The sequence below is a fragment of the Chiroxiphia lanceolata genome, chromosome 28 (genome assembly GCF_009829145.1).
Source record: "Chiroxiphia lanceolata isolate bChiLan1 chromosome 28, bChiLan1.pri, whole genome shotgun sequence".
Lineage (NCBI taxonomy): Eukaryota > Metazoa > Chordata > Aves > Passeriformes > Pipridae > Chiroxiphia > Chiroxiphia lanceolata.
The window spans coordinates 3,543,866-3,571,078 of NC_045664.1; the positions used below are offsets into that span (position 1 = coordinate 3,543,866).

At 64.4% G+C, this 27,213-nt stretch overlaps 4 protein-coding genes across 7 annotated transcripts; 2 read left to right on the forward strand and 2 right to left on the reverse strand.

The window, feature by feature from the left end:
• Positions 1–1,457: 1,457 nt before the first annotated feature.
• LOC116799478 (pulmonary surfactant-associated protein C-like) lies at positions 1,458–3,033 on the reverse strand. 2 transcript variants are annotated; one of them, XM_032712659.1, is made up of 6 exons: positions 2,938–3,033; positions 2,306–2,641; positions 2,089–2,199; positions 1,905–2,015; positions 1,685–1,789; positions 1,458–1,601 (listed from the first exon to the last, which is right to left on the reverse strand). In XM_032712659.1, exons 1-5 carry the CDS (start codon positions 2,977–2,979, stop codon positions 1,694–1,696), a joined length of 696 nt encoding a protein of 231 aa, XP_032568550.1. In that variant the 5' UTR covers positions 2,980–3,033; the 3' UTR covers positions 1,458–1,601; positions 1,685–1,693. The 2 variants fall into 2 exon arrangements, with proteins under 2 accessions (XP_032568550.1, XP_032568549.1); XM_032712658.1 differs by having other exon boundaries at positions 1,458–1,789.
• Positions 3,034–4,642: 1,609 nt separating this feature from the next.
• LOC116799477 (pulmonary surfactant-associated protein C-like) lies at positions 4,643–5,990 on the reverse strand. Its single transcript, XM_032712657.1, has 5 exons — positions 5,773–5,990; positions 5,539–5,685; positions 5,295–5,435; positions 5,106–5,216; positions 4,643–4,951 (listed from the first exon to the last, which is right to left on the reverse strand). Exons 1-5 carry the CDS (start codon positions 5,815–5,817, stop codon positions 4,850–4,852), a joined length of 546 nt encoding a protein of 181 aa, XP_032568548.1. The 5' UTR covers positions 5,818–5,990; the 3' UTR covers positions 4,643–4,849.
• A 456-nt stretch (positions 5,991–6,446) lies between these two features.
• On the forward strand, positions 6,447–10,887 carry LGI3 (leucine rich repeat LGI family member 3). 3 transcript variants are annotated; one of them, XM_032712813.1, is made up of 9 exons: positions 6,447–6,465; positions 6,575–6,973; positions 7,689–7,760; positions 7,845–7,916; positions 8,034–8,105; positions 8,189–8,260; positions 8,680–8,849; positions 8,923–9,087; positions 9,179–10,887. In XM_032712813.1, exons 2-9 carry the CDS (start codon positions 6,759–6,761, stop codon positions 9,994–9,996), a joined length of 1,656 nt encoding a protein of 551 aa, XP_032568704.1. In that variant the 5' UTR covers positions 6,447–6,465; positions 6,575–6,758; the 3' UTR covers positions 9,997–10,887. The 3 variants fall into 3 exon arrangements, 2 of the variants coding, with proteins under 2 accessions (XP_032568704.1, XP_032568703.1); XR_004361082.1 differs by lacking the exon at positions 6,447–6,465 and having other exon boundaries at positions 6,535–6,973; positions 9,179–10,522; positions 10,707–10,887; XM_032712812.1 differs by lacking the exon at positions 6,447–6,465 and having other exon boundaries at positions 6,478–6,973.
• Positions 10,888–12,413: 1,526 nt separating this feature from the next.
• On the forward strand, positions 12,414–17,025 carry REEP4 (receptor accessory protein 4). The gene is made up of 8 exons (XM_032712823.1): positions 12,414–12,620; positions 13,767–13,839; positions 14,246–14,322; positions 14,461–14,581; positions 15,531–15,644; positions 15,789–15,915; positions 16,030–16,205; positions 16,303–17,025. The coding sequence occupies exons 1-8, from the start codon at positions 12,589–12,591 to the stop codon at positions 16,366–16,368; spliced, it is 786 nt and encodes a 261-aa protein (XP_032568714.1). The 5' UTR covers positions 12,414–12,588; the 3' UTR covers positions 16,369–17,025.
• Positions 17,026–27,213: the final 10,188 nt, after the last annotated feature.

A 27,213-nucleotide genomic window follows, 5' to 3' on the forward strand; every position in this document is an offset into this window, starting at 1 on the left:
CTGCCCCCTATGGAACCAGGATGCCCCCCTATGGAACCAGGATACCCCCCTACAGACCCAGGATGCCCCCCCCCCCATGGAACCAGGCTGCCCCCCATGGAACCAGGATGCCCCCCATGGAACCAGGACCAATGATCCCCTCTGGGACCCCTGTGCAGTGAGTGACCCGCTCTAGGATTGTCCCCTGTGTCCACATCCCTCGGTGACACAACCTGGGAAGGGTGGCACCTCCTCTTCCCAAGGATGGGATTCCCCCATTCCCAGCACCTCCTGAGGGCTTGGCTCTGATTCCTGCCCCACAAAGGACCCCCAAGGTCCCACTGTTCCACAAACCTCCCTGTGCAGGCTCCCAAAATGAGGACACTGGAATTACTGCACAAGGACCTGGGGGTCCTGCCAAGTTCCTGGCGGCTGCTTCAGCTCTTCTGGCTCAGGGGGGAGGCTGAGGGGGTTTGGGAGTCAGTGAGGGGTTGGGGTGGGCACCCCACAGCTGCAGGAGGCCCCGGATGGGTGCCCCACATCAGCATCCTGGTCCTAGTAACACCTGATCCTAATAGTGCCAGAATCCCACCCTAGTAAAGCCTGATCCTAACAGTACCAGCATCCTGGTCCTAGTAAACCCTGATCCTAACAACTCCTGATCCTAATAACACTAATATCATTCTGGTTCTAATGATACCTGATTCCAGCACCAGCATCCCAGTCCTGATAACACCTGATTCTAATTGCACTGGTATCCCAGTCCTAATAATGCCTGATCCTATTAATGCCTGATCCTAGAACACCAGCATCCCAGTAAAACCAGCATCTCAATCCTAATAATGCCTGATCCTAATAGTACCGGTATCCCAGTCCTAATAGAGCCTGATCCCAATAATGCTTGATCCCAGGAACACCAGCATCCTGGTCCTAACAATGCCTACTCCTCCCTGCACCAACATCCCTGTCCTAATCATCCCAGTCCTAATGATCCCGGTCCTCGGGCAGCGTCTGGTGGCCGTGGCCGCCTTCGGCACAGGCTGTCTCCAGGAATAGCTCCCAGACCTGATTCCTGCCCTTCTCCTTTATTCCAGCCTGGCAGAGGACAGACCCATTTTTCAGGCTGCCAGCCTGGCTCTGGCAGCAGGATGGGGCAGCTCAGGTCAGGCAGCCACGCTCAGAGAAGGGGGGGCCCTTCCCTGAGCCCCCCCCCAGACAGCGACTGCAACAGAAATCCCCCCAAAACTCGAGCTCAGAGCCCCGAAACGCGTTTCCAAGGCAAAAAGGAAGGCGGGAGCTGGCGGGAGCCGGGAGCGAAGAACTGGAACGGAGAATTGTGTTTTCTTTTAAATGTCATGTTTTTTTTTAAGCTCGTTTTTTTGCACTCGGGTTTGGCGAAGCTGAGAAGACTGAAGTGACAAACCAGCTGTCCCCCCCCTCGGCGCGGCGCAGACACCCACCCTCCGCCCCCACCCCCGCGCCCCTCCAACGCTGAACCCCCCGACCCCCTGCCCACCCCCGCGCCCCAAAATCGGGGTGGGCAGGGCGGGGAGGGGGGGGGGAGGGATGTCGCTGATGCTTCCACAGAGGGGCTGCGGCAGCGCTGTGCCTGTCGGGGGGTGCTGCAAGGCAAAGCGGGCGCTGTGAGGGCGCTGGTGGGTGGGTGCGGGTCCCCCATCGCCCCCTGCCCACCCTTCCCGCTCACCCAGCGGGGCTAAGCCCAGTAGACGGGGAGGGCGCTGCAGAGGATGCTCGCCGTGGTGCCCAGGAGGGAGCGGTCGGCCAGGGGCAGGGAGATCCTCTGCTCGTCCTGCGGAGCGGGGGGGGGGGGGAAGAAGGGAAAACGAGGCGGATGTCGCGCCCCGAATCCTCGCCGGGGGTCTGCCCCCCGCGCCCCAGCCTGGCCCAGCCGGGTCACCCCTCACCTGCCGGCGCTGGAAGGTCTCGGCCACCGCGTCCAGCCCCGGGATGTTGTCCTTGTCCACGCGGGTGACGAAGCAGGTGCGGTGCAGGCGGGATCTGTAGCTCACCAGCAGCTGTTTGAAAGTTAGACCCGGGTCGGCTCCGTCCCACCACCCCGTGCCCCCCCGCCGGGTGCCCCCCACTCACATTCCTGTAGTCATAGATGACGGTGGCCCCGTTCCCATCCCCGCTGTCCAGGTAGAAGGTGGCAGCGTCCTCCTCCCGGGCCGACCCTCCCCACAAACCCATCCGCAGCACCTGCAGAGGGGTCGAGGGGGGGATCTCAGAGCCTGCAGCGCTTCCCCCCCCTCCCCGTGGGCATCTGGGGGGTCCCTGGTGGTGGCACCGGGGGTTGCCCACTCACGGTGTCGGCGTGGCTCTGGTCGACGTGCAGCCACATGAGCAGGACGCCGGCGATGATGACCACGAGCAGCACCACCACCACCACCACGATGAGGAGGCACCGCAGGTGGTGGCAGCCCAGCAGCTTGCGGGGCAGGTAACACAGCAGGCGAGGGACGAAGCACAGGGACTTCTTGAGGCAGCTGAAACAGCCGGAGCAGCCGCAGCAGCCGGGAAGCTTGGGGCACTTGCAGCACTTGGGCAGGCAGCAGCACCGGACACACTTGGCACAGCACTTGGCACAGCATATGTTGCAGGACAAGCAGCAGCCTGGGCAGCAGCACGCCTGCTCCGAGTCCTGGGGGTTTGGGAAAAGCGGGGGGAGGTGGGGTGAGCGGGATGGAGGTGGGAGGTGTGGGATGCAGGAGGGTTTGGGGTGGGATTGTTGCGGGGAGAAGCTGGAATCCCGCTGCTCCTGGGCATCCCACTGCCCCTCAGCATGCCATTCCTCCCATCTCAGAGCCCCGGAGTGCTGGGAATGCAGCATCCCAGGGGCCCTTCCCATCACACCTGCGCTGGTGCCTCGCTGGGATGAACAGGGCAAAGCCCTGTGCCCAGCTGGACACAAGGACGTACCACTCTGCAGGGACTCACCTCTTCTTCCTCCACCACCACCTGCTTCATGCTGCTCTCCATGGCAGCCTCCTCCTCCTCCTCTTCCTCCTCTTCTTCCTCCTCCTCCACCTCCCAGCCCGGCCTGCCCACAGCCACCGGGTGCTTTATACCAGGGCACTGGGGTGGGGACAGGAGCGGCCTCTGTGAAGGGTTTGGTGTCCCCAGTGGTGCAGTCGGGCTCTGGCATGTGACCCTCTTCACTGGTGTTTGCCCAGCGCCCACTCCCAGCTGGATCCTCCTGGGAACACGCAGGTCAAGAGGCCCCCGGGGCACTTGGTTGAGGACACTTGTCCCTGGGCACGAGGAGCTCTCTGCTGCCCAGGAGCGAGGGGTCAGGGCCAAAGCAAACCCTCCAGGGTGGAGCATCCGGCCCTGGCTGCGGCCAAGGGGAGACCTGGCTCGTGTCCCTTCGCCGGCTCGGCCACCTGGAGCTGCTTGAGGTGGGCAAAGAGCAAACAGGGCGTTAAAGCTTTCCTGTAATCCACAGGGGTGGGGTGGGAACGGGGTCACCACAGGGTTGGAACACATCCCTGATCCTCGTTCTTGGTCCTGAGGGTGCTCGGGCACCACTGCCCGTGGCTTTTGGGGCTGCACTGTGGATTTTTTTTGGGGGTGAGAGGGGGTCCCAGCTCTGGTACATCACCCCAGCTGGCAGGGGAACACTGCTGTGCCTTGGCTCTGCCCATCCACGAGGCTCTCCTGCAGCTGGGCTCAGGCTGGGACCTCTCTAACCCCCCCTGAGATCCCAATGCTTGCAGTCAGGTGTGGTGTTTGTGTGTGTGTCCCCCCCCTGTTTCACTTGGCCTCCTTTCCCAAGGTGACAAAGGACCATGAGAGCCCTTCCAGTGGCTCCTGGCTGTTTGCTCTCGGACACCGTGGGAGCCCTTCTCGCCTTCCACAGCCCTGGGCACGCTCTTGACCTGGATTCTTGCCAGGGCAACACAAGGTCGGGGGCATTTTTGGGGCAGAGCTCTGTTGGCTCTGGGTCAGCACGTGTGATTTCCCTCCTGTTCCAGCAAAGCATCACCGACCGGAGCTGGGGACCTCCCCCTTGCTGCCCGTGGCAGTGGCTGTGGGGACAACACCGAGTTTGCAACCGCTGGAAAGGTCAAATCAACCTCTCAGGGTCTCTTTTCCCCCTCCCAGCTCCACTAATCCTCAGTTTTCCAGTGCAGCACTCAGAGGATCCCCCACCCCCTCGAGGTTGCTCCCTGCTGTGGGGCAGAGGGGCTGGAGTGGGTGGGGATGGGGACTGGATGGGGATGGAGGGGAGCTGGAGCAACTGGATCGTGGTGTCTTTGGGTAACCTAGGGTTTGGCTCTCACCAGGGATGTGACACAGACCCTCTGTCCCCATCTGCGCGAGGAGGGGACAGGGGCAGGGACATTTCCAGGAGGGCTGGAAGTCAGACTGCTCCTGCCATCCATGGAAACTGGGAGTGCACAGGTGGGGACACTGGGAGCCTGGTCTCCGACAGGGGTGGTCGTGCCACTGCCCCCCCGTGTCTGAACCCTCCCAGGCTCGTGGCACCCCAACCTGAAGGATTCACCTTCCCACCCTGCACCCCACAAGGAGACATCCCTGGGACAGCCCCACCACCCCGGGAAGGACGAGAGCAGCACGTGGAGGAGGGGGGCAGAGGCTTCACTTCGCAGACAGAACCAAATCCCAATCAAAACCCACGTTTTTATTGTGAGTGCCGTGTGGGAAAGCCACCGCGGTGCCGAGTGACAACGGATGGAGCACCCCCCACAGCGGGGTGGCTGCCCCCGGGATGGGCACAGGGAGGAGGAGGAGTGCCCGGGCATCCCAGGAGGCAACACGGGGAGCACAGGGACGGTGACACTGATGACATCCCCTTCTCCCTGTCCCATCCCACCGGGAACCGGTGCTACGCCCAGTACACGGGCACGGTGCTGCAGAGGATGTTGATGGTGGTGCCCAGGATGGAGCGGTCGGCCAGGGGCACGGCGCTGTCCCCAACCTCCTCAGCCTGCAGGACAGAGAACGGAGCAGGGGCTGCCACCCTCGGCAGCCACAGCAAGCCCCCGGCCCCACGTGTGTCCCCAGCTTCCCAGGACGCAGGGGCTGGGATGTGGGTGAGCCCGGTGCGGCTCCATCCCCACCCCAGCTCCATCCCCGCTCACCTGCCGGCGCTGGAAGGTGTCGGTGACAGAGTCCAGCCCCGGGAAGTTGTCCCTGGCCACGCGGGTGATGTAGCAGGCGCGGTGCCGCCAGGACCTGTATCCCACCAGCAGCTGTTGGCAGACAGACCCCGGCTCAGCTCGGCACCACCCCGTGCCCGCCGTGCCCGTCCCCAGGCGCCCCCCGCACACCTTGCTGTAGTCGTACACCACCGTGGCCGAGGCGTTGAGCCCGTCCCGCACCGAGAACGTCCCGGTCCTTTCCTTCTTGCTCATGGAGAGGCGCTGGGGGGTCCCCTCGCCATCCAGCCCGTGGATGGTCATTCGCAGCACCTGCCGGGAGGAGCGGGGTCAGGGAACTCCCAACCCCATCCCTGCAGGGCCGGGGCCGTTCCCAAACCCGCCCCCGGAGCCCGCGGCCCCTCCCTGCCCTCACCGTCTCCGCGTGTGCCTCGGTGATGTGCAGCCCCAGGAGGAGGAAGGCGGAGATGACCACCACGAGGACCACCACCATCACCACGGCGATCAGGACGGACTTGAGCTGGTGGGGGACGCAGGGCAGGCGGGGGGACTCCGTGTACCTCTGGGAGGGGAGTGCCGGGCTGAGCTGCCGGCGTGGGGCCGGGCACGGCAGTGGGTTCCCTCGGGACGGGTGGTGGGTGCTCCTTACCGGGGGTGCCTCCTCCATCAGCGCCTCCTTGGAGCTGTCGTCCATCTCGCCGGGCGCTCCTGTCCCTTTGCCAACCGCGGCCGGGGGGATTTATATGGTCACGGATGGGTGGGGGGAAGTTGTGGCCACCCCGGCTGCCAGGTGCCACTTGTGCTGTTTGAAGAGCCAGGGAGGGGACACGAAACCTCCGAGGGCCCTTTTCCCGGCACTTGTCCAGCAGCGGAGTGTGGGTGCCAAGGCAAACAGCGGGCAGCAGAGCGTGCCCGCCCTCCACACCCCGTCCCGGGCTCTGGCAGCGGCCCCAGCACCCTCGGCACGTCCCCGGGGGTGCTGCAGCCCTGGCTGTGCACGGGCAGCTGTGGGTGTCCCCCCCGGGGAGAGGGCGAGGAGCTGGCTGGGCTCATTGTTCCCATCGGCGCCGTGCCAGGGACAGGACAGATGGACACCCGGGATGGGAGAGACGGGTGCCTGGGACGGGACGGGCGGGCGCCTGGGGCGGGGTGGGTGGGTGCCCAGTGCGCCAGAGCGGGCAGGGAGCTGGCGCGGGCAGCGCTGCGACGCCGAGCCGGGAGAGCCCCCGCGGTGCCACCCACCCCTGCGGGTGCCCCCCTGTCCCCCACCCCTGTGCACCCCCAGGGCACCCAGTGGCCGCCCCCCCCTCTCCCCAGCGTGGAACCCCGTGTTTGCTCGCCGGTGAGGACACGCGGACACGCGCGCCCGGGGATGCTGGTGCTGCCACTCAGCCGCATCCCTCCCTCTCTCCCTCCCTCTCTCCCTCCTTCCCTCCCTCCCTCCCCCGCAGCACAGGAGCATGGTGTGCTGCAGAGCCGCGGGTCAGGCGCCGGCAGCCTCTGCTGACACCATCGCTGCTCCTCCACACTGACGTCTCCGGGGAAAAAGGAGAGGAAAAGGCTTTTCCACAGCTCCCGGGCACAGCAGGATTGGGAACAGCTCCCGGGATCAAACAGGGATAAGGCCGGGGCGTGATGGAGCTGCGGCGCGGGAGAGGGATGCTGAGGGACCGGCTCCCTGCTCTCCTCCTCCTCCTCCTCGCCGCGGCCTGGCTCTGGCTGCCGGCGGAGGGGCGGCGGCCCCCCCGGCCCCCTCCTTGCCCCCCGACCTGCTCCTGCACCCGGGACACGGCTTTCTGCGTGGATTCCAAGGCTGTGCCCAAGAACCTGCCCCCCGAGGTCATCTCACTGTGAGTCCCCGGGATGGGGATGGGGACGGGGATGGGACAGGGAGCGGGTCATGTCCCAGGGAGTGCTGGCTGCCCTGGGGGGGGCAGGGACAGCCCCTCTGTGCCACATCGGGAGGCAAACGAGGGCAGGGTGGGGTCTGGGCAGTACGGGGGGACTGTGGGGGGGAGTATCAGGCTGGGGACAGCCTGGGGCTGGTCCCGGTGCCCTGCGGTGGTGGCACACGCAGCCATCCATCAGTGACAGACAGAGCAGGGCTGCAGCCTGTCCACAGCGTGACCTTGGTGACAGGAGCCCCGAGGGGACACGGCTGTGACCTTGGGGATCAGAGCCCCATGGCTGGGGGGGTCCTGGGGACACAGGGGTTCCCTGGAGCCTGGTACGGGCGTGTGTGGCAGAGACGTGTGCGTGTACACATGTGTACGTGTGTGTGCATGTGTGTGCACACGTGTGTGTGTGTGTTTACACCCGTGTCTGTGCACATGGCCTCGGGCCAGGGGCTGCCGCAGGGCGTGGGCAGCATGGGGTGGGTGCCAGCCCCCAGTGCCTCAGCCCCTCTGTGCCCCCCCTCAACGTGCAGAATGGCTGCTGGGGTCCCTCTGCCCCGCTGAGGGGGCTGTGGTGGCACTCAGCAGGCGACACTGGTGCTGGGGGGCATGAGGGTGGCAGTGCCACCCTGCTGCCGTCCCCTCTCCTGAAGCTCCGTCTCTCCGGCAGGACGATGGTGAACGCAGCCTTCACGGAGATCCGGGAGGCAGCCTTTGCCCACATCCCTTCCCTGCAGTTCCTGTACGTCCCCTGCTCCCACAGCCGGGCATCCCGGTGCCCCTGGTGCCCACTGAGAGCTGACACGTCCCCCCTCTCTCTTTGCAGCCTCCTCAACTCCAACAAGTTCTCGCTGATCGGGGACAACGCCTTCGCCGGGCTCTCGCACCTGCAGTACCTGTGTGTGGGGCAGGGATGGGGACACGGGGACACGGGGACAGGGACAGCCCCGGGGAGGGCACGGGGAGGGCCGGGGGATCCTTGGGGCGGCTGTGCCACCGTCTCCTCCCGCCGCAGGTTCATCGAGAACAATGACATCCAGGCGCTCTCCAAGGGCACTTTCCGTGGGCTCAAGTCCCTGACACACCTGTGAGCATGTGGGGGTCCCGTGGGGGACATGGTGGGGGTGGCTTTGCCAGAGATGTGTCCCCATGACCCTTCTTGTCTTGCAGGTCCTTGGCCAACAACAACCTGCAGACGCTGCCCCGGGACCTCTTCAAGCCGCTGGACATCCTGAGTGACCTGTGAGGCTGCCACGGCACCAGGGACCCCTGGGACACCGGGCTGGGGAGAGGGTGACATCCCGGGGCTTGGGAGGAGGACCCTGTGTGCTGGGGCCTGGCAGGGATCCCTGTGACACCGGGCTGGAGAGAGGGTGACATCCCAGGGCTTGGGAGGAGGACCCTGTGTGTTGGGGCCTGGCAGGGATCCCTGTGACACCGGGCTGGAGAGAGGGTGACATCCCAGGGCTTGGGAGGAGGACCCTGTGTGCTGGGGCCTGGCAGGGATCCCTGGGACACCGGGCTGGAGAGAGGGTGACATCCCAGGGCTTGGGAGGAGGACCCTGTGTGCTGGGGCCTGGCAGGGATCCCTGGGACACCGGGCTGGAGAGAGGGTGACATCCCGGTGGGTGCTGGGGGTGACTCGGTGCCATCCTTGGCAGGGACCTCCGTGGCAACACTCTGGTCTGCGACTGCAAGATCAAGTGGCTGGTGGAGTGGCTGGAGAGAACCAACACCACGGTCCCTGCCATCTTCTGCAGCAGCCCCGGGCAGTTCGAGGGGCAGCGGATCCGGGACCTGGCGCTCGGTGACTTCCAGTGCATCACCACAGGCAAGGGATCACTGTCACCTGTCACCCCACTCCTGGGTGCCCGGACCCTCACTGCCACCTCTCCCCTCCCCAGATTTCGTGATGCACCAGGTCCTGCCCTTCCAGGCTGTGTCAGCCGAGCCCTTCACCTACGACAGCGACCTGTACGTGGCCCTGGCACAGCCCAGTGCCAGCAGCTGCTCCATCCTCAAGTGGGACTACGTGGAGCGCAAGCTCCGTGACTTCGACCGCATCCCCGGTGAGGCAGCGGGCGGGGGGGGCTGATGGGACCCTCATTTGGGGTGACCCGGGGAGGGCAGAGCCCTGACGTGCCGCGGTCCCGCCGGCAGCTCACTCGGCGGTGCACTGCAAGCCCATCGTGGCGCAGGACCAGCTCTACGTGGTGGTGGCCCAGCTCTTCGGCGGCTCCTACATCTACCGCTGGGACACGGCCGTGGACAAGTTCATCAAGATCCAGGACATCGACAGCCAGAAGGTCCGCAAGCCCAACGACATCGAGGCCTTCCAGATCGAGGGGGACTGGTACTTCGTCATCGCCGACAGCTCCAAGGCGGGCTCCACCAGCCTCTACCGCCTCAACCAGAACGGCTTCTACTCCCAGCAAGCGCTGCACGCCTGGCACCGCGACACCGACGTGGAGTACGTGGAGAACGACGGCAAACCCCGGCTGATCATCTCCAGCAGCTCCCAGGCGCCCGTGATCTACCAGTGGAGCCGGGCGCAGAAGCAGTTCGTGGCGCAGGGGGAGGTGGGGGAGATGCTGGACGTGCAGATGGTGAAGCACTTCAGGTCCAAGCGGGACCAGTTCCTCTGCCTCAGCCGCTACATCGGCGACTCGAAGGTGGTGCGCTGGGAAGGGCAGCGCTTCGTGGAGGTGCAGACGCTGCCGTCCCGCGGCTCCATGGTGATGCAGCCCTTCGCCGTGGGGCAGTGGCAGTACCTGGCGCTGGGCAGCGACTTCTCCTTCACCCACGTGTACCTGTGGGAGGAGGAGAAGCAGAAGTTCGCCAAGTTCCAGGAGCTGTCGGTGCAGGCGCCGCGGGCGTTCCGCTACGTGCCGGCCTCCGACGTGCAGCTCCTGCTGGCCCCCAGCTTCAAGGCCAACACGCTGGTGTACCGGCACGAGGTGGTGAACCTCAGCCTCTAGCCGCGGGTGGGAGCCCCCCCAGAGGGACGCCACGTCCTGCCCGAGGACATGCATGTGCCCACCGTGCCCTGACCCACGGTCACAGCCCGCTCCCAGCCCCAATCCCGGCCCTCCCCCAGTGTCACCCACCCCCAGGGCAGCACCCAGACCCACAGTGCCTCAGTTTCCCCCCTGCCCTGGTGCTCCCGGTTTCTCCATGTGCAGCCATCCCGTGGGGTGCAGGGAAGGAGGGTGGGTGGGACAGCCCTCACACCCCTGGGGGGCTAAGGGAGCTGAGGGGTCTCTGCCCGCTCAGGTGATGGGCTGGGGGGGGGGGCAGAGAGTGGGGGGACTTGTATGGGAAGGGTGGGGGACTCTCGGAAATTTGGGGTGCTCCCAGGCTGACGAGGTGCTCCGGAGTGGATGGGATGGCTGAGGTGCGTGGGGTGGGATCGGGATACCATGGGGACAACAGGATGCTCCAAGGTGGATGAAGGTGGGATGCCAAGGATGACACGGTGCTCCGAGGCCAGGAGGATGCTCCGAGGTGGATGCCAGACAATGGGATGGGATGCTCTGAGGACAATAGGATGGGATGCCCTGAGGACAATGGGATGCCCTGGGCCACCGAGATGCTCCAAGGATGATGGGATGCTCCAAGCTGGATGCAGATGGGATGCCCTGAGGCCCTGAGGACAATGGGATGCCCTGAGGACAATGGGATGCTCGAGGCCAGCAGGATGCTCTGAGGTGGATGCAGGATGGGATGCCCCGAGGCAGCAGCAGGGTTGCCTCCCATCCCTCTCTGTGCACATCCAGCAGCTCCCTGTGCCCATGGCCCTGCTGCCAGGCGGGTACCCAAGGTGTCTGTGCCCACCAAAACACCCCCCAATAAACACACTGTGACCCCCAGCCCTGCCTGTGTCTGCCAACAGCTTCCATGTGTCCTCCCAGACACTCCTGCTCCTTCCAGCCCTGCCCCACCCAGCATCCCACAGCTCCAGGAAGGGTGAATCCCTCATTTTAGGGTGCTCCAGGCCCCTCACGTGGCTTGCCTGGTGTTTTTTTCCAGCAGAAACCTTGGCCCGCGGTGGGGGTGGGAAGCAGGAGGTGTTTCCCCAGGGGAGGGGAGTCTCCACCGAACTGGTTTTCCAGGGGAGCTTTTCCCTGTCTCCCAGGGGTGTAAATTTGCATGTGAAAAGCCACCAATTAGGCTCACAAATAAAGATCCTCTCGAGCCAACGAGGCGCCCCCGGGGCACGGGCGGATTTGGGAAGCAGGATTGGATCTGGGTGGCTGCAGAGCCCGAACCTGGCGGCTCCCGGGGGCACTTCCACACCTCCCTGCCTCAGTTTCCCTACTGGGAAAGGGCGGATTTTAAAGCCCCGGGAGCACTGCAGGGGGGTTCTGGCACCTCGGCGGTGTCCCTGACCGGGATGGGGGATTTGGGAAGCCCTGCAACGCTCCGGGGGCTGCAGAGCCAAGGGGAAGGTGGCCCAGGGAGGAGATTCCAGCAGGTTCTGTTTTCCCTGGAGCGTCTTGCAGGGCTCTGCAGAGCCCTGGCCCCGGTTCAGCAGCACACCAGAGAGAAAGGAAAAGAGAAAAGAAATCCTTTTCTTCCCCCCCTTTCTCTACCTGCTTCGAGCGTCACAAAAAGCATCACACCCCCTCCAAACCCCAAAAGAATTCCCAACAACACACAAAGGAGCTTTACCTCCCTCCTTCTCTACCTGTTCACTGCTTAAAAAACTTAATTTTCATAATTTTAAAAAAACCCCTTTAATATTATTATGTTAATTAATATATTAATATTTAATATTTAAAAGCGATGTTTGGATATTTTTATATGAGGGAATGCTTAATACATATTTTGTATAATATCTTACATATTAATACATTATGTTTACTATATTAGGAATAATGTATTATTGTATATAAAAAAAGAAATATATAATATATGAATTTCAAATATAATAGGAATGCGTAATATTTTAATTAAATATATTTCAATAAATATAAAATATTTATATAAAACATCAATATATAAAATTTTTATATAAATTATTATTTTTATATAAAATATTATTTATTAGTATAGAAATATAGAATTTCAACAATATTATATATGAATATAAAAATTGTTTATAGATAAAATTATAATAAGTAAATTAAAAGTAAAGATAATAAAAATAAAAAAATTATATAAATAAAAAGTAATATACATATGAATTATTATACAAACTTAAAAACATCATATATTAAAAATACGTTTTAACATGGATATATGGTATATCGTACATTAATATTTCACGTATTAGAGGAGTTTTTAAATAGAAAAATACGATCTATTAAAGCTCCGGGAACCACAGCGACATTTTTAAGAATCGCTGTTGCCCTTTTAAGAGGCGTCGCCCTTTTAAGACGCGTTGCCCCTTTAAGAGCGGGAGGTGGGGCCCGCACGGCGGCTGCGCGGGTCGGTGCCTCCAACTTTCAACTTTTGGGATCCGTTTCCTCGGGAGGGGTTTTGGGGGGGTCTTTTGGGGGGCCCCCAGGGCGGGCACAGCTCCCACCCTCCCTCCCGGCGCCGCCCGGGGCTCCGGCCCCGCCCGCACCATGATGTCCTGGATCCTCAGCCGGGTGATCGAGTGAGTGGGGTGCGGAAGGGGGGGGTGTGATGGGGAGGGATGCGGGGTGCGGGGTGGGGGAGCCCCCGGCCCGCTGTCCCCCCGTCGGGTGTTCGGTTAACGGGAGGTCCCCGTGCCGGTCCCGCAGCGGGGACTTAACGGAGCGGCCCCAGGCGGGGTTTGGGGGGGGGCGGCCCCAAATCGCTTCTATGGGGGTAACCAGCCCCCTGCCGCCACCCCCCACCCCTGAAAATGCGTCCTTGAGCTGCTGCCGGCCCTTCCTGCCCGTCCGGGGGGGCGAGCTCGGCCTGGGGTCCCCTGCATCAACAATTGGGGGGGGGGTCCCCTGTATTGCCCCAGAGGGGTCCCTGCATCGCCCCGGAGGAGGGGGGCGTGCTCAGAGGGTCCCCACATCGCCTGGGAGGGGGTTCTTGCTCGGAGGGGGTCTCCTGCATTGCCTGGGAGGGGTCCCTGCATAAACTGGGGGGGTCCCTGCATAGAGTCCCTGCATCATCTAAAGGGGTCCCTGCTGAGGGTCCTCACATCGCCTGGAGGGGGTCCCTGCTCGTAGGGTCTCCACATCACCCAGGAGGGTCTCTGCATCAACTGAGGGGCCCCTGCATCACCGGGAGGGTCCCCACACCCAGCACTGTCCCCCCCCAGCCCCGTTCGCTCCCCTGTCTCCCACGCCGTGGCCATCTGGGCTGGGTGCCCAGTGGCCCCCCGTGCCTGGGGAGCCCCCCGTGCGGCAGAAGGGAGCCGTGGGTGCCCCCAGCTCCCCCTCCCCAGGTACAGGAGGGTGTCGGGGTGCCCGGCTGTGCCCGGCACACGAGGTGGGTGTTTTGGGGGTGGCACCCCCGGGATGGGGGTTGGCACCGGCGGGGACTGAGCCCGTGCCCTGCCGCCTCCTCCTGCCACCGCCCCGACAGGTCCAGCCAGTCCCCGTGGGCGTGGGAGTGACTCGGTGCTCATGGCCGGCTCCCCACGGCGGCTCCCGGGTGGCTCCGACCCCTTTCCCGACCCTTTTCCCGGCGGCTCCGGGCTGGGGGCGGTGCTGGGGGGTGTCAAAGCCCGGCTTTGGCTCTGGGGCCGCCGGCTCTGCTGGTCCCTGTTCCTGCTGCTCTACGCGGGCTGGCCGGGCTGCCTCACCCCCCCTCTGCGTTACAGGCTGGTTTTTGGGATGCTCTACCCAGCCTACGCGTCCTACAAGGCTGTGAAGGCCAAAAACATCCGGGAATATGTGAGTAGCCCCTTGCCCGGGCTCCAGCCCTACTTCCCAGGCTCCAGTCCTCACTGAAGGGCTCCAGCCCCTCCTTTCCCTGGGCCCTTCCTGATCTCAAGCCCCCCTCTTTCCCTGGGCTCCAGTCCCCCTTTCCCAGGCTCCAGCCCCCACTGACAGTCTCCAGTCCCCCTTTCCCAGTCTCCAGTCCCCCTTTCCCAGTCTCCAGTCCCCCTTTCCCAGTCTCCAGTCCCCCTTTCCCAGTCTCCAATCCCCCTTTCCCAGTCTCCAGCCCCCCTTTCCCGGGCTCCAGCCCCCCTTTCCCTGGGCTCCAGCCCCCCTTTCCCGGGCTCCAGCCCCCTTTCCCGGGCTCCAGCCCCCCTTTCCCGGGCTCCAGCCCCCCCTGACGTGCTCCCTGCTCCCACAGGTCCGCTGGATGATGTACTGGATCGTCTTCGCACTCTTCATGGCCACGGAGACCTTCACTGACCTCCTCATCTCCTGGTGAGCTGGGGAGGGGCCCTGAGGGGTGCAAGGAAGGTGTCCCCCCCCTCCCCGTCCCTGGGTGGATCTGACATGGGATCTCCAGGGCTGGTGTTTGGGGGGAGCAGGATGTGCCCACGGTGCCCCCCTGTGCCCCAGGTTCCCGTTCTACTACGAGGTGAAGATGGCCTTTGTGCTCTGGCTGCTGTCCCCGTACACGCGGGGGGCCAGCCTGCTCTACCGCCGCTTCGTGCACCCCACGCTGGCCCGCAAGGAGAAGGTGAGGGCTCCTGGCATTTTAGGGGGGTCCCCTGTGCCCATCCTGGGCAGGGTCAGCCCCCTGAGCTGGGCTGGCAGTGCCCCAGCGAGGTGGCAATGCTCTGGGAGGTTGTGATGCCCCGGGAGGTGACAATGCCCCAGGATGTGATGATGCCCAGGGACACGATGAGGCCAAGGAACATGGCAGTGCTCCAGGACCTGGCAGTGCCCAGGGACATGGTGATGCCCTGGGAGGTGGCAGTGCCCAGGGACATGGTGATGCCTGGGGACATGGTGATGGCCTGGGAGGTGGCAATGCCCAGGGACACAGTGATGCCTGGGGACATGGTGATGCCCTGGGAGGTGGCAATGCCCAGGGACATGGTGATACCTGGGGACACAGTGATGCCCTGGGAGGTGGCAATGCCCAGGGACACAGTGATGCCCGGGGACATGGTGATGGCCTGGGAGGTGACAGTGCCCAGGGACATGGTGATGGCCTGGGAGGTGGCAATGCCCAGGGACACGGTGATGGCCCAGGAAGGTGACAATGCCCCAGGAAGTGATGATGCCTGGGAACATGGTGATGTTCTGGGATGTGCTGATGCCCCATAGGGACATGATGATGCCCTGGGAGGCGACAATATATGGGGACATGGTGATGTCTTGGGAGGTGGCGATGCCCCATAGGGACATGGTGATGCCCTGGGAAATGGCAATGCCCCAGGGACATGGTGATGCTCTGGGAGGTGACAATGCCCCAGGACATGATGATGCCGAGGGACTTGGTATTACCCAGGGAGGTGACAATGCCTGGCACACGGTGGTGCCCTGGGACACGGTGGTGCCCTGGGACACGGTGGTGCCCTGGGACATGGTGGTGCCCTGGAACGTGGCAATGCCCCGGGATCTGACAATGCCCCAGGGCGTGGCCCTGTGCACCCCCAGCACCACCACGGTTGTCTCGACAGGACATCGACACCTTCCTGGTCCGGACCCGGGAACGTGGCTACGAGACGATGCTGCACTTCGGCAAGAGGGGCCTCAACCTGGCGGCCACTGCCGCCGTCCAGGCGGCCACCAAGGTACCGGCAACGGGCAGGACCCTCTGTCCCAGAGGGGATCCCTCCCCGGGGTGAAACCCTGCCCAAGCAGGACGTTGTGGTGCAGATGGAGGGGTTTTTCACCATGTGGCTCACTCCCTGCCCTCTGTGCCCCCCCAAACCCAGAGCCAGGGCGCCCTGGCCGGGCGGCTGCGCAGTTTCAGCATGCAGGACCTGCGCTGCATCCCCGACGAGGGCCCCGCGCCCTTCCCGGACCCGCTGTACCTGGAGGAGCAGGACGGCCGCCGGCTGGGTGAGCTGGGGCAGGGAGGGCTCAGGGCAGTGTGGGGGGCCTCAACAAAGCCCCCGGGGGCCGTGCCGTGCCAGCCAGCAGCTGTGGTGTCCCCTTTGTCCCCGCTGTGCCCAGGCTGCGGCGCGGCTCCGCCCGCCCGGCGCTACGAGAGCGACACGGAGGATGATGATGATGAGGAGGAGCTGTGGTCGGACTCGGGGGTGACCCCACAGCCTTCCCCACGCCGGGATCCCAAGCCCCTGTCCCGCAGCCAGAGCCTGCGCTCCCTGAGGAAGACCCCGGGAAAAGAGGTACCGTGGGAGGGGGTGGAGGGTGGTTGGGGTGCTGTGGTTGGGGTGAGGGGGTTGGGGCCAGGGGGGTCCTGACCCCATCTCTGCCCCTGCCCAGGGCTCTTCCCGGCTCCTGCGCAGCCGGATCAGGAGGAAAACGGCCCCCTCGGAGCAGGACAGCTAAAAATCCCGGGAAACCTCTGCCAAAGATCCTGGGAAACGCCTGCCAGGAGTCTTTACACGAGTTTGCTGCTGCGGGGTCAGGAGACCCCATTCCTGCATTCCCTGGGGGGGAGGGTCCTGTATCCCTGGGGGGGGTTCCCTGCATCCTTGGAGTGGGGCCTTCCCCTGCCTGACACTGTAAATGCCTTCTGTGACCTCTGTGGTGCCTTGGGGAGGGGGCACCACCTCGCTGTCCCCCTACTCTGCTGCTCCCAGTGCCCCTTCCCAGACCCCCCCAGCTCGGCGCCGGCGCCTCCCACCCCCATGGGGTCTGCCCCCCCTCTTTTCTGCCACCCCATAAACACTACACACGCTCTGGGGTCCCCCCCCTCCTGCCACGGTGCCTTGTTCCCCACATTCCCTCTCTCCCAGCAGCCAGGGATGGGATGGGATGGGATGGGATGTGCCTTGTCCCCCCAAAGCCAAAGACTTCTGGGCTCCCCCCCCCACCTCAGACACAGACTGACACCCCCACACTTGAACCTGGTGGGGTGGGGGCTGGTGCCTCACCGTGGCCCTGCTGGGGACCTCATTCCCAGGCTTTTAACATTCCCCTCTCCCCCCCAGAAATAGGGGGTTTTGTACATGGAAAAAAAAAATAAATAAACGCTGTTTCAGATTTTTGGAGCTGGGAATTGTCCCCTCCCCAGGGGGGTGCAGTGCCTGGTGGGACAGAGCAGCACTGGGGGTGCAGGGGTGATTTTTTTTTTCCCCTTTTGGAGGAAACTGTATCCTCTGGGATCCATCCTTCCTAGGGTTTTACCCCTCTGATTTAGGCACGTGGGATCCTTGTAGCAGCCCCAGACTCTTGCAGGGAGGCTTCCTGAGATTGTTTTTCCTTTGGAGGATTGGTCCTGCAGGATCAGTCCGAGATTCCTTCCAGGGCATCTCCCAAGGTCTTTTCACCCATGTCTCAGGTTCCAGGATCCCGGGCAGCATCCTCAGACTCCTCCCAGGAGGCTGCCCGAGATGATTTTCTGTCTTTTGGAGGAGGCTGTATCCTTTGGGATTCATCCAAGGTTCCTTTCAGGACACCTCCCAGGGTCTTTTCACCCGTATTTCAGCTTCCATGATCCCAGCTGGCAGCCCCAGACTCCTCCAGGGAAGCTTCCTGAGATGATTTTTCTCCCTTGGAGGACGATTTATCCTCCGGGATCCACCCGGAGCCTTTTCCCTCCCGCTTTAGGACCCCGAGACCCCCGAGTCACATCCCCAAACTTCCCAGGAAGCCGGAGGGTGGGTGCTGGGCTGCCGGGATCCTGCAGTAGCCGCGTCCCCCACGGCGTGGCAGCAGCAGCCCTGACCCTGCCGGGTGTCCCCGTGTCCCCGGCCTGACATCCATCCCTCCGGGATTGTCCCCACGGCCTTGCCCACCCCTCCCCTTCTCCCTGCCGGCGCTCCCACATCCCACCCGGGGGGGTCCCAACCCCTTCCCGGGGGGGGTGTTGTCCCTGCCTGGGTGGGCACGAGTGGGTCGGGCAGGGTGGCACAAGGTGACTGGCGTGGCCTCCCCTGCCCCCGGGCGCCCGCCTGTCCCCCGGTGCCCTGTCCCTGGCACCAATCCCCTCGCTCCCAATCCCTCCTGCCCTCACCCCTCGGGTCAGCCTGTATTTTTAGCCCTTGGCTGCTTTCAGGGGGGTCTTCCCAGGGCAGGGAGAGCGTCTGTCCCAGGCTGGAGCCCCTCCAGGGCGGGCTCCGAGGGGCGTCCCGGGGCAGGCAGGGGTGTTGGAGCAGCTTAGGTGGAGGTGGCTGGATTAGCCCCGTAAAACTGCCCGGGAGATGATTACTTAAAGCAGTGGAGAAGGAAGGCTGGGTGGGGACAGCAAGGGCCAGGAGGCTGCCTGTAATCCCCCTAAAGCCGCTTAGGGAGCGCGGTTCCTCCAAGGATACAGCCCAGGGAGGCTGCTGGGGCGACCTGGGGGTCAAGGGGTGGTGGTGGGGGTGTCTCCCAGCTTTGGGGACCCCAGGGTGGGCAGTGAGGGGGTGGCAGCGGTGTTGGAGCCCCAGCATTCCATCCCCGGGGTGGGGAGGGATCAGTGATTCCCAGCTCGGGGAAACTGAGGCACGACACCCTCCCCTTCCCCACCTCCCAAGGATTGTTCCTGGGAAGGGAACCGGCAGTTTTGGCCGCTCTGCTTTGGCAGGTCCGCGTGTTCCCCCGGGGGCTGGAACACAAGGAGGGGACGGGAGGCGGGCGGGGCCGAGGCAGCCCCCGCGGGTGCCAGCGCTGATCCCAGCTGTGTCAGCGCACGGGCCTGTGCCAGGCTGCAGTCAGCAGAGCCCTAATCCCCTCCCGGCTCGCCTGGCACCGCCCCAGCACAGCAGTTTAAGCGCCTGACCTGAGCTCGCCCGCTGCCACAGTCCCTTCCGGGGAGGGGGTGCCAGGCTGAGCCCCGGCTGGCACCGCTGTGGGGACCCCCCACGCCCGTCCCACCACCCGTTGTGCCCACTGGGGAGGGTGAAGTGGGGCTGGGGTGTTGCAGGAGGTCACGTAATCCGGGGGGGCTCCTGGGCTGCATCCCCAGCAGGTTCAGGGAGGGGATTCTCCCCCTCTGCTCTGCTCTGGTGAGACCCCGCCTGCAGCTCGGGGGGTCTCCAACATCACAAGGACGTGGAGCTGCTGGAGGAGTCCAGAGGAGGCCACGGAGATGGTCTGAGGGCTGGAGCCCCTCTGCTCTGGAGCCAGGCTGGGAGAGCTGGGGGGGGTTCACCTGGAGAAGAGAAGGCTCCAGGGAGACCTGAGAGCCCCTTGCAGGGCCTGAAGGGGCTCCAGGAGAGCTGGAGAGGGACAAGGGAGAGTGCCAGGACGAGGGTGAATGGCTCCCTGCCTGCATCCCTGGGAGCTGGCAAGGACCGGGTGACCCGAGGCTGCTCCCTCTCCCAGCTGACAGGGACACGGCTGGTGCTCCAGGGAGCCGTGATGCCAACCCCGAGACCGGCGCTGCCCGTTCCCGGAGGGCAGCAGCCTCATGATCCAGTGCCTTGGCACTGCCGAAGGTCAGTGCCCGTGGGTGCCATGGCTGGGCACTGCGGGGGTGTCACCTTGGCCCTGCTCCCTCCCCTGGCGCTGCTGGGTCAGGTTAAGTGGGTTCATTACTCATTAATGGGATTTACCCTCCAGACCTCCCCTGGGAGCCGCTGGGTGCTTGGGGTGCCACCCCCAGAGCCCCCCTGCACACCACCACCCCTCAGCATCCTCCTCACCCCCCCTCCCACTGCTGATGGGGCTGGGAGCCCACTGAGCCCCTCAAAACCCACAGTGGTGGCACTGAGTGACCCCTCCACGTTCCTGCAGCCCCCTCCCCTCTCCCTGCCCCATTCCCAACTCATTGTACCCCACTGCAGCCAACCAGGGGAGGGCTGCTGCCCCTCTGGGGAGGGGTGTGTGGGATGCCGATGCCATCCCTGGGGTTGCCCTCATCGCCCTTAAACCAGCTGTTGGGGGGTCCCCGGCAGAGCAGCACCCTCCCACAGGCTGGGGGAGGGTCTGGACCCCCCGATGCTCCCCGGGATCCCCCCCAGCCGTGTCCCCCCCCCCGTCTCGGTGCCCGCTGCCTTATTCAGCTGTTCCGGGCGGGAGCCATGTGAGGCCGCGCCACAATGGCTCCCCGCGCGGCACCGCGCTGTATTTTTAGCAGGCGGTATCAAAAGCATAATTATGTCTGTTGTTTAAACGCAGCCTCTTTTCTGGCAGGCCCCGGGAGCTCTCAGCTGCCTCCCGCCGCCGCCGCAGAGGGCAGGGAGGCGGGATGTGGAGCTGCAGGCAGCGGGATGCCCGCGGGCGGGGGGGGCTCGGGGAAGGGGGCTCGGGCGCTGAGACCCTCCCTCTCCCCGCGCTGCCGGGCAGGTAAGATCTTCCTCCCTCATTATGGGGAGGGGGGGGGTCAACCAGCACCTCTTGCACCCCCACATCGTGTCCTCAAGCGCGCACATGCCCCCAGGCTGCTGGTGAACCGCTGGTGAGGGTGAGGAGGAGGATGGCGAGGAAGAGGATGGCGGGGTGGGGAGCGCGGCGGTGGCAGGAGGGGTCGGGGAAAGGGCGTTCCAGGTGACGGGAGTGTGGGAGGACACGGCTGAAGGAAGGCTGCTGCATCCCCTCTCTCCTCCCCGCAGCCGCCTGTCCCCCCGGGGCCCCGTCTGTCCCCAGCCAGCCCGCGCTGGCACCGAGCGAGGTTCCGGCCCCGTGTCCCTGCCGTGACACCAGCGGCTTCGGGCGGGGGGGGGTTTGGGGACCACAATCCCCAAGCTCGGGGAGGGGCCGGGCAGCACCCTCAGGGTGTGCTGGGACCCCTCTCTGGGCACCGACGGAAACTGAGGCACAGCAACCCAGGGCACCGAGAGAAACTGGGGCACAGCATCACCGGGCTTGAGGGAACTGAGGCACGGAATCACTGGGAAATAAGGAAAACTGAGGCACAGCATCACTGGGAACCAGGGAGAACTGAGGCACAGCATCCCAGGCACTGTGGGAAACTGAGGCACAAAATCCAAAGCACTGAGGGAAACTGAGGCATGGAATCACCAGGAATCAGGAAAACTGAGGCACAGCATCCCAGGTCTCTGAGGGAAACTGAGGTGTGGGAATCACTAGGAAACAGGGAAAACTGAGGCACAGGATCACAGGAACCAGGGAAAACTGAGGCCCAGCATCCCAGGGCACTGAGAGAAACTGGGCACAGCATCACCATGCACTGAGGGAAAATGAGGCACAGAATCACTGGGGAAATAGGGAAAACTGAGGCACAGAATCACTGGGAAATAGGGAAAACTGAGGCACAGCATCACTGGGAACCAGGGAAAACTGAGGCACAGAATCACTGGGAAATAGGGAAAACTGAGGCACAGCATCCCAGACTCTGAGGGAAACTGAGGCACAGAATCACTAGGAAATAGGGAAAACTGAGGCACAGGATCACAGGAACCAGGGGAAACTGAGGCACTGTCAGTGTAGAGTCGTGACGGCCGATAAGGATACAAGGATATAAGCATCCCAGGGCACCAAGAGAAACTGAGGCACAGCATTACCGGGCACTGAGGGAAACTGAGGCACGGAATCACTAGGAAACAGGGAAAACTGAGGCACAGAATCACAGGAAACAGGGAAACTGAGGCACAGAATCACAGGAACAGGGAAAACTGAGGCACAGAATCACAGGAACCAGGGAAAACTGAGGCCCAGCATCCCAGGGCACTGAGGGAAACCAAGCCCCAGCCCTGCCAGCCTGCCCAGCACTCCTGGCTCTCCTTTCCCTGCTCCAGGAGCGGTGCCACCTCGTCACCTGCTGTCGCCGACGCCAGGGCCACCGGAGGGGCCCGTGCTGAGGGCAGGAGCCCCCGGCTGCCGCCAGGTACGTGCTGCCAGGAGCGCGGGCAGCTGCCAGCCCTGCCTGTGCCGCACGCAGGTGGCAGCGGGCTGCCCGTGTCCCTGGCTGCCGTCCTAAGCCCTTGGCCCCGGGGTGAGCTTTTAATTACATCAAGGTATTTGAAGCTGGTTCCTGGCGCTGGGTAAACAGGAGTCCCGGGCACGTGGGGGGGGGGGGGGCGAGGGGGGAGGCGAGGGGGTGGCACAGGACGGGCACTGTGCCCCCGCAGCGGGGCTTGCCGGGACGGCTCGTCCCGCCTGTCCTCCCCCGGGGGTGGGAAGGAAGGGATGCGGGCAAGGCAGAATCCAGCAGCATCCGCCGCCGCCGCCGGGTCCTGCGTCCCCCCCGGCGCCCCGCGCTGGCACACGGTCATGGGGGGCACCGGCAAGGTGGGTGGCTGCGGCATCATCCCCGCGGGTCCCCTCTGACGGCGAGGAGCTGCTCCATCTCCTCGCTGCATCCCAACCTTCACCCGCGGAGGAAGGGGCGACCTGGGGTGGGGAGGGCGAGGGGTGCCGGGGTGCAGCCCCCCGGCCCGCGGTGGGTGGGGGGAGCGGCTCGTCTGTGCCCAGCAGCGAAGCGAGCGGGATTAGCGATGCTTACTCACCTCCCTGGGGAAAAGCGGGAGATTAGGGGCGGGAGGCGCGTCCGACCCCGCGGCGGCGGGGCCGTACGGGGCCGGAGAGGCTGATCCGGGACCGGGACCGGGACCGGGACCGGGGAGGCTGCCCAGGCCCCGCCGGACCGGCGGCCAGGGCTGGAGGGGAGCGCGGGCTGCCAGAGCAGTTGGGCTGTGGCCCTAATTCCCAGAAAGCTGCTCGTGTGGGAGTGAGTGTCCTCCCGTGCCCTCCGCTCCGCCGCAGCCTCCAGACTCCTGAAGGTTTGACGTGGGGGTTTTTTTTCCCTTTTTTTTTTTTTTTTTTTTCCTTTTTTTTTTTTTTTTTTTTTTTTTTTTTTTTTTTTTTTTTTTTTATTTTAAGCGCCGGGTGCAGATTAACAAAAGCTCTCGCGGCCATCGCGTCCGGTGGTGCTGGGCACGGGGGGGGGGCAATCGGGGCTGCTTCCTCTGCCTGCGCCCTCAGCTTCCTCACCTGCGCCGCGGTGGAGGCAGGTAGGTGCGTGCCGGGCTCAGCGCCGGGGCTGGGAGGAGGAGGAGGAGGAAGGAGGAGGAGGAAGAGGAGGAGGAGGAAGGGCTGGGGCTCTGTATGTTCGGAGTGAACTCCAGGCAAGCCGGAGAAAGGGTCCATTTTGCCTGAGGAAAAAGCTGGATTTCGGGTTCTTCCCCAGCCAGAGGTCCCTGCGGGTCTGGGGGCTCAGAACCCTTCCCCGGGGGGCCCGGGGGAGCTCTGGCCCAGGCAGGCATCGTGGGCACTGGGGTAGGGCTGGTAGGATCCTGGGCTGCTGGAGCATCAGCAGAGAGGGGCTGTTGAGTGCTGGGATCCCCATCCATCCCCCTCCCCAGTGCTGGGGCATCCTGGGAACCCACTGCCTCACACGGCCACGCATCCCCCCCATGGTCCCAAGGGGACAGCGTGGGGACAGTGTCCCTCCGTCCCACCTCCTCCCAGTGTCTCCCCCCTGCTCCAGCCCGGAGCAGGGCACGGGTGCCAAGGGTTCTAATTCGGGTGTTTCCGGCCTCCCGCGGCCAGCGCTCGGCTCGGGGGTGTTGACGTCCCTCTGATTTAAGGGAAAACCCAGGGATTTTGGAGCTCTGTGCCAAGCCACCATGGCAGAACCTCCCCGGGGTGGGCTATCTCCCAGCAAAGCCTGAGCTGGCAAAACTCAAGCCCAGCCTGGACCTCCCCAGATCGCCCCGGGGGACCCTCTGTGGGCTGGGACGGGCAGGGAGTTCAGGGACCAGCCAGGGGTTGTGGGTGTGGGAGGCAGGCAGAGATCCTGCTCCTGGGATGGGGAGGCTGTGGCTGAGCCCCAACAGGGCTGCCCACAGCGTGGCTACCCCATGGGGGCTGCACTGGCCCCCAGGAGGCTTCACCAGGGCCTTGAGCTCCCCGGCACGCTGAGGGCAGCGAGGCGTGGGGAGGGGACAGAGCCTGGGGATGCTGCCCCAGTGCATGGTGGGAAATTCCCTGCTGTCCCTCCAGCATCCCTCCCTCTCCCCCCCGGCTCCCTGCTCCTTGCCCCTTGGGGCTCCCCAGTTTCAGGGTGGTGCATCCATTCCTCTCCCCACCTGCCCCTCCCTCACAACATTCCCAACATCCCAACGGCCCCCCCCGAGACCCACTCAGCCACACCGGGGTGCTGCAGGCCCCTCCCGGAGCCCCTCCCTGCTACCAGTTCCCCCCCTCCCAGCCCTTCCACATCCATCATTCCCGAGGAGCGCAGGGAGGGAATGGGAAGAGTTTGTCTTTCAGCACCTTCTCATCGCAGGCAGGCGCGGGCTCTCCCTCGCCCCGAGCCCTGTCTGGGTCCCCTCCCTGTTCCCTGGCACCCAGTGGGTGCAGCAAGCAGCACCCCCAAACCCTCCCCTCCACGGCAAGCGGGGCTCCAGGAGGTCCTGCTGTGGGTTGACCCACACTGGTGGTGGGATGGGGCCACCCAAACGCCCGCTGGCACGGCCAAATGACCCCGGTGGTGGCCGGTGTCCCAAGCCATGTCCAGCAAGGGTTAACCCTGGCTCCCGGTGAGGCTGGATCGCAGGGAAGCTGCTGCTGAGCCGGGAGGCCCCCTGTGCTCTGCTGTTTGTCACCCTGCCGGGCTCCCGTGGGCCCTGGTCTGCCCTCACCCCACCCCCTGCGCCCCCAGCCCGCCAGCCCCCCGTGCCGAGCTGTGCCTGGCCACTCCAGGGGAGCCGTGAGCAGGGATGCAGTTTATGTAAGGAGTGCGTGTCCCCGGGACACACGCACGTTACATAAACCTGCACGGCACTGCTGCCATCAGCACCACCTCAGCGGGAGCCCAGGAATGGGGGGTCCACCTGAGGGAGACCCCTGGACCTGCTCCCCCCCCTCCAGGGCCGGAGAGTTGCTTGGAAGGAGCGGGCTGTGGGAGATTGTGGGTTTGGGGTCGGGGTGTCTCGGTGCTGGGGTGTCCCAGTGCTGGGAATGGTGCAGAGAGCACTCACAGGGCATCGGTTCTTGCCAGGGCATGGCTGGGATGGGCGTGATCCTGGTGGGCTGCAGGGATAGATGTGATCCTGGTGGGCTGCAGGGATAGGTGTGATCCTAGTGGGCTACAGGGCATGGCTGGGATGGGAGTGATCCTGGTGGGCTGCAAGGATAGATGTGATCCTGGTGGGCTGCAGGGCTAGATGTGATCCTGGTGGGCTGCAGGGCATGGCTGGGATGGGTGTGATCCTGGTGGGTTGCAGGGATAGATGTGATCCTGGTGGGCTGCAGGAATAGGTGTGATCCTGGTGGGCTGCAGGGCATGGCTGGGATGGGTGTGATCCTGGTGGGCTGCAGGGCCCCCCCGGGTACTCCCTCCTCATCCCTCGGCAGGATGGCACCACAGGGATGCTGCCATAGCATCCTGGTGCTCCACAAAGCCCCTCTGTGCCCCTTGGAGCACATCCTGCTCTTCCCACCTCGGGTCTGCAGGGAGGCAGAGGAGCTCTGCCTTCATCCCAGGCAGCTGGAGCAGGGATGGACAAGGCTCTGGATGAAGGTGGCAGCACGGCTCGAGGCCAGATCTCTGCCATTTGGGCAAAGACGAAGGGGTTGGGGGTCCCAGGGGCTCACATCCCACGGGATAGCCACACGCTCCATGCCGGACGCGCCACCCCCAGCCCCCCCCAGTGCCAGGACAGGGGGAATTTGGCCCATCCCGGTGTTTCTCCCATTCCAGTTCGGCCCGGAGCGGGGCGGCTGGAGCCTTTCAGCGGTGACGGGGCGGCACCGCCGAACAAAGGGCGCTTTCTTCACCCGCACGGGGCAGAGCACACCTGCCCTGCCTTGGCACCGCCGCCGGTGCCCCCGGGGCTGGGCGGCACCGCCGGCACCACGCCGATTCCCGGTTCCCGGGCGTCAGCAGCCCCAGCATCCCTCCCTCCCGCCCGCCCAGTCGCTGCCGGAGCCGGCGGAGGCTGCGGATCGCGGGGAGCGGAGCCACTGCCTCGTCCTGCTGTCATGCTCAGCGCTGCCTAGAGCAGGGGGAAGGTCCCACTCGTGCTGCTCCCTGGATACCCCTCTCCCTGAATCCCAGCCCAGCGGGACCCCCAGCTCAAAGGACAATAGGCAGGAGGAGCACGGAGCCCCGCAAGCCAATGGATCAAAAACTCCAGCTCCAGCATTCGGAGAAGAACATCCCCAGGGCTGCCCAGGCGGCTTTCTGCCTCCTCCAGATCCCGGAGCCGGACCCCTTCAGCCTGTGGGTTTAGGTGCTCCCACCCTCCCGGCCTTGCCTCTCTGGGATTTGGTGTCACCGGAGACACCTGCTCGTCCTCGGCCGTGGGGTCCCTGATGGACCCTCCAGGTAGCTGTGGGGTGGAGGGGATGCTCGCCGAGCTGTGGGACGGGCTCTTTCTGCTCCTGATGGGATGAAAGACAGGAGACAACATCACCCTGGGGACCTTGGGGGAGCTGGGGGGACCCCAGGGGTGACCTGTGGTGGGACAGCCCTGGAGCACCAGGGGCAAGGCTGGGAGCAGAGTCATGGAGCGAGGCTGGATGGGAGAGCCTGGCTGGGTCCTGCCCCTTGGAGGGACAGGGTGGGTGTCCCCAGGGTGTCCCTGTGGCCCAGGGTGCCCCGGCTCGGACAGGGTGCTCCAGGATGCTTCCTGAGCAGTGTGGGAATGGGGACTTTGCCCTCCTTGGCAGAGGATGTGACGGGGACAGGCGGCTCTGAGGACACAAACTTCTGTCCCCACCCTGCTCCTGTCCCCACCTTGTTCCTGTCCTCATCCCACTCCTGTCCCCGTCCCGGCCATGGGGGCGGCTCCGTCCCACCCTGCAGTGGGACTGGGAGCTGGGTGACCTCGTGCCTGTCCCCCTTGGCTGTCCCGGCTGCTGGGCAGGGAGGGGCACAGGGGACAGGGAGAAGGGAGAAGGGATGCCACCGCCGGCACGGCGAGCTCTGGGCTCTGCACCCCGCGCCTGCGTGTGGCCCGGGTCCCGGAGGAGGGTTAATCCAGCAAAATCTCCCCAGGCATTTCTCCCCAGGAGGGGCCCCTGGGAGCGGGGAGCTCCCCCCTCTCTGGAAGCCCTCCTGGGAAGCGCAGCCCAGCCCTGGCCGGAGGCAAATACCTGCGCGGGGCACGGCCTCCCCACGCTGGGTGCCAGCGGCCGGGCGCGGGGCCAGGCTGGGTGCGGAGGGACGGGTGGGCGCGAGGAGCGTCCCGGCCTCCAGCCACGCCGGGATGGGCGCAGAAGGGACCGGACGGGACGGCGAATACACACGCTCCAGACATGTGCCCTCCCCTCCCGGGTCGTGCTTCCCGACGGATGCCGCGGGGCACACGGGAGCCAGGGATCCCCCCGTTCGCCATG

What these genes read in the sequence shown, in the direction of transcription:
- LOC116799477 (XM_032712657.1), bottom strand. Translation starts at nt 5,817, where the DNA reads ATGGACGACAGCTCCAAGGAGGCGCTGATGGAGGAGGCACCCCCG. An exon ending in TGATGGAGGAGGCACCCCCG is followed by an intron (nt 5,686 to 5,772) that starts GTAAGGAGCACC and finishes CTCCCCTCCCAG; the next exon opens with AGGTACACGGAGTCCCCCCG. An exon ending in CCGAGGCACACGCGGAGACG is followed by an intron (nt 5,436 to 5,538) that starts GTGAGGGCAGGG and finishes TCCTCCCGGCAG; the next exon opens with GTGCTGCGAATGACCATCCA.
- LGI3 (XM_032712813.1), top strand. Translation starts at nt 6,759, where the DNA reads ATGGAGCTGCGGCGCGGGAGAGGGATGCTGAGGGACCGGCTCCCTGCT. An exon ending in CCCCCCGAGGTCATCTCACT is followed by an intron (nt 6,974 to 7,688) that starts GTGAGTCCCCGG and finishes TCTCTCCGGCAG; the next exon opens with GACGATGGTGAACGCAGCCT. An exon ending in ATCCCTTCCCTGCAGTTCCT is followed by an intron (nt 7,761 to 7,844) that starts GTACGTCCCCTG and finishes CTCTCTTTGCAG; the next exon opens with CCTCCTCAACTCCAACAAGT.
- LOC116799478 (XM_032712659.1), bottom strand. Translation starts at nt 2,979, where the DNA reads ATGGAGAGCAGCATGAAGCAGGTGGTGGTGGAGGAAGAAGAG. An exon ending in TCATCTATGACTACAGGAAT is followed by an intron (nt 2,016 to 2,088) that starts GTGAGTGGGGGG and finishes ACTTTCAAACAG; the next exon opens with CTGCTGGTGAGCTACAGATC. An exon ending in AGACCTTCCAGCGCCGGCAG is followed by an intron (nt 1,790 to 1,904) that starts GTGAGGGGTGAC and finishes CCCGCTCCGCAG; the next exon opens with GACGAGCAGAGGATCTCCCT.
- REEP4 (XM_032712823.1), top strand. Translation starts at nt 12,589, where the DNA reads ATGATGTCCTGGATCCTCAGCCGGGTGATCGA. An exon ending in CCAAAAACATCCGGGAATAT is followed by an intron (nt 13,840 to 14,245) that starts GTGAGTAGCCCC and finishes CTGCTCCCACAG; the next exon opens with GTCCGCTGGATGATGTACTG. An exon ending in GGAAGACCCCGGGAAAAGAG is followed by an intron (nt 16,206 to 16,302) that starts GTACCGTGGGAG and finishes GCCCCTGCCCAG; the next exon opens with GGCTCTTCCCGGCTCCTGCG.